This window comes from Limulus polyphemus, unplaced genomic scaffold (genome assembly GCF_000517525.1).
Source record: "Limulus polyphemus unplaced genomic scaffold, Limulus_polyphemus-2.1.2 Scaffold810, whole genome shotgun sequence".
NCBI classification, from domain to species: Eukaryota; Metazoa; Arthropoda; class Merostomata; order Xiphosura; family Limulidae; genus Limulus; species Limulus polyphemus.
Window position 1 is genome coordinate 122,089 of NW_013666420.1, and position 4,461 is coordinate 126,549.

The following is a 4,461-nucleotide window of genomic DNA, read 5'->3' on the forward strand; positions in this document are numbered from 1 at the left end:
GAGACAACACCCGTCTTCCTATTCTGTTGGTGATACCCAACAGTTCTGTCCATTATGTTCTTTGATAGATTGTTTAGGCAGAGTATTCATGATGAAACTTTGTTGAATGGGCGGCAACTGCTTGTTGTAGAAACACAAGTGTAGAAGACGAGGTTTCGAAAGTCTTCCGCCTTTGCTTCTTACTGAATGATGGAAGTTATGGCTCTTGTAGAATATTTTGATGGATTCAATACTTAAGAACATTCTGGTTTTGAGAAAAGGGCTGTAAAACGCTGCTTCTCAAATATAAACTATAATGTGTTTCATTTCAATAAAATTATTAAAACTATAGAGTATTACTTATTTTATGGATTAGTTTTTGTGAAGTTTACTTAGTTTTTTATCATTTCTGTAGACCTATTATTGATAGCTTTTCGAAATGGCTTTTATTGAGTAGAAGAAAAATCTGTAAAATATCTGAATGTCTGTGTACTGCAATAACTAGAGAAATAACAACGAATTTGTTTTTCACCAGAGAAACAACAATAACAGCAGAAGTTATATAAAAGAAAAGAAGAATGGAAAGTGCTGATGAGGCTATTCCGTCAGTAAAAGTTTCTGCGAAGATCAGTGAGATATCCAACACTGATCTGGTCAACTGTACATCATCCAGTATACGAAAAGGCATCTGGGATATTTTCAAAAATATGTTTGGTCAGTCCTCATTTTCGGGCCTTTCCCAACTCGCTAAGTCACCGACCAATAGTCGTCGTTGCGCCTGGGTCGTTGTATTTTTCATCTGTATTGGACTTTGCACCTATCACAGCATTCGGTTTGTAACGTCATATATGGAGTATCCTGTAGTGGTTAGCCTGGACGTTGAAAACAACAAGAAGTTAGAGTTCCCTGCCATTACCGTCTGCAACTTAAACGGGTGAGATACTGTAACTAAATAAGTGACTTATTGTTCTCAGCATAAAAAAAAGAGTTACCTTGTGATTGAGCGGTAGAATACTGATTATTTGTTTTGACTCAAAACCACAGAACGAGCTGTTTGAGCTCTGTCCAGTGGAGGTAATCGAGTCTTTAATTGCAACGTTGGAAGATTGTACACTTCCCGTTGACCTACCAGGGGACCGGAAATACTGTACATTATATTATCTGAAAGCCAACCACTAAACAATATTGACTGTCCAAACTGCTCTCTATTACTTTGCACTAGCATTTTTTAATTAACTTTGGGCCTCATGTCTTACGATTTTCTTTTCGTCGTACACCCACTTCTCCTAATTGTAATATTCAGTCAGGCTTATACCATAAACTTAAACTTAAAATGTTGGTAATCACATTAAAGGCAAAGTCGAAACAATATACGTATATATTGAATAGCATGCAACCATTTACTTGAAATAAATGCTGATGTTAGGTACCAGAAATTCAAAACATTACTGTGAAAGCCCTTACTTATATAGATAGATATTGAATAAACTCACCAGTATGTGCTCTTCAATACATAACTAGGAATGACCTGGTGATTAGTGCAATCGACTCGCAATCTCCGGGTTGCAAGACCAAAACCCGTCCCAAAGATGCTTGCCCTTTCAGTAATGGAGGCGTTATAATATAAAAGTTAATCCCATTATTCGTTGATAAAGAGTAGTCCAAGAATTAGCTGTTGTCGATGTCGACTAATTGCTTCCTTCTAGTCGATTACTCCAAAATTAAGTATCGCTATCTCAGAAAGCCAAGTGGCTTTCCTTGAACTTCAATAAATAAACAATACATAATATGTTTTTCATCATATTTCAATTCTGAATAATTTTGATATTAATAGAACAGGCATATTTAACTTCCTCTTTGAATAGCAAAACTGATGAATCCAAACTCTAGGAGTGAATATACTTTCGATACATCCTCATGTTTATCATATAATGTTTGTAAGTAATTTTGGACAACTAATTTAGCGAACCTTGGATACTGTTTCGAAATGAAACTTAGAATTGCCAGTGTACTCATTATTAGATAACTAAGAATAATGTAAAATACATACATAACCCCCCAAAAAACCAACACTTTTAGGGTTAAAGAGTCAATAACTTAGGAAAACATGGATATCGATTTTATGAACCACTCTAAAAAGTTTTGGTCCTCTTTTACTTGAACTCGATTTTTAAAGAGAGTTAAGTATATATTACCAAAAGAAGTATAACAGTAGTTTTGCCATTTGTAAACTTTCCGATAAACCCAAGAGAATTGTAAACAATAATGTTATATCCGACCACTGTCTGATGTCATATGCAGTAAAGAAAAGAATGATGTCTGGTTAATGCTTTCTGCATATCACGTAAACATAATTTTCCCACAGGACGTTAACATACAAATAATAGGCCGATGTTTCATTGAAAATTACATTAGTCCAGTGTCAAGTACGAATTCATCAAATTAGAAATAGCCGGTGTAGTATGACATATAACTCTGTGAACCACAATTACAAGTAATGAAATTTTTATCCTAAATTTGGGTCATGTTTTATAGTCGAACAGCACTCAGTTTATGTTAACTTGTTCAAATTTGAAGTGTCATTAGTTACTTATGTAGCATTTTCTTTTGTCAGAGTACTGTTTAAAGAATATTCTAAAATGTAATTGTTCAACGAGTTCAACAAGTAGAGATTATATTTCATGAATCCACATGAGTCCTCTACAGATACCCCTCTTTCTGAGATACGTTTAATTGACATATAAAGACTTATTACTTAGTTATTTATTTGCGACGGTTTTTTGTGAGTTTGGCCAAGATTCTGAATATTATACATATGCAGGTAGTGGACAAAAAATGAAAATACCAATGTAAAGTCACTTAATAGGGTGTTGGGCCAGTACAGTCTGTATGCACCGTGTCATAGAGTCTATCAGTGTGTTGAATTCTGCAGGAGGAATGTGACACCATTCTTCCACGAGAAAATCAATCAACTCACGCCTAGTTGATGGAAGTGGGAAACGCTGTCTCAGATATTGTTCCAGAATATCCAGTACATGCTCGATTGGGTTCAGATCTGGTGGCTGAGAAGGCCATGACATATGAATAACGTCAGTGTCATGCTTTTCAAACCACTGGGCAACTACCTCTGTGGATGGAGCATTGTCATCTTGAAAGACACCCCCTCTCTGCAGGACATTAATGTTGTAACATGGGGTGAAGATGATCACTTAGTACCATTAAGTAATGATTGACATCGGCCTTGCCTTCTAAGGGTATGAGTACACCCAAACCATGACAGGAAAATGCGCTCCACTCCATTACGGAACCACCAGAACCATTCACTGCTGGAACTAAGCACTCGGGGCTGAAGAGTTCTTTAGGTTGGCTCCACACGTGCACTCGTCCATTTGTCGAGAACATGGTGAAGGGTTATTCATCTGACCATATCACATTTCTCCACTGCTCGGTAGTACATAGCCTGTCCTCTTTGCACCACTGGCTGTGCAACCGTGCATTGCCAGGTGTGATGAATTGTTTGTGCACTGCAACCCGACTATGGTATCCATTCTTTGAAGTTCTCGGCTGACCGTTTTTGATGCAACTGGCTGCACTCACTCCAGGTTGAAATTTTCGGTCAACTGACCTGCGGTTGCTCGCCTATTTTGACTTGTAGTTTGAAATAATGCACGAACATCACGATCTTGGAGTATGCGCTTCCTCCCACTGTTGCCCTTTGCTAGTGATGTCCTTCCCTCGGAGTTCCATGATGACATCACCGTTGCTCGTGAAACATTAGCAAGTTGAGCTGTCTTGGTCACTGAAGCTCCTTTCAAACTCACCCCAAAAATCATCCCTCTTTGAAAGTCACTGAGGTCTCTTCTCGCAGCCATGCTAATCGTGATTATAGGCAACCAGGCTTGTCCAGCATTTTTATACATGATCCTATGCATTCTTGGATATTATTTACTTAATTAATGGACGAACCACACCTGTGTGGCAGCCTCTGCATTGCATATACTTGTTGTACCTCATTTACCCAGGTGTTTTCTATTTTTGCCACTACTTGTGTGTGTGTGTGTATTTAAATTCAAGTAGGTTTATTTGAAATCTCGTCATGAAATTTCAAAAAATAATAAATGCAAAATAAAATAATAATTAATAAAAGTAAACTTTGCAGTATTATAATAGAAACATCAACGCTTAGTCTGTGTAAAAAAAGCGTGTTGATTCAATCAGTTTTCCAGATTATCTATAGATTTTTTATTTCGATCTAGCTTTATGTGAAATTCAAAGCAAATCGTAGTTAAACATTAAAAATTATATAATATTTAAGCGGTCGTCAATAAAAATTCCATAAATGGACTTATATACATGATGAATATTAGAATACAATAAATCTGAGAAAACATATTTAGATGAGAAGAGTTGGTGTTAGTCTAGACAACATATAAGTTTGTCAGAAGTTAATTTTTATACGTTTATGATCTTAATATACTTTGT

At 36.4% G+C, this 4,461-nt stretch overlaps 1 protein-coding gene across 1 annotated transcript in view; it reads left to right on the top strand.

Moving 5' to 3' along the window:
- The first annotated feature begins 557 nt into the window (after positions 1–557).
- The window catches only part of LOC111086042 (amiloride-sensitive sodium channel subunit alpha-like), an 11,823-nt gene continuing 7,919 nt past the window's right edge, over positions 558–4,461 (top strand). Inside the window, exon 1 of the mRNA XM_022387423.1 lies at positions 558–913. Within this exon, the coding sequence (XP_022243131.1) occupies positions 558–913 (356 nt within the window). The remainder of the gene's footprint in view (positions 914–4,461) is intronic.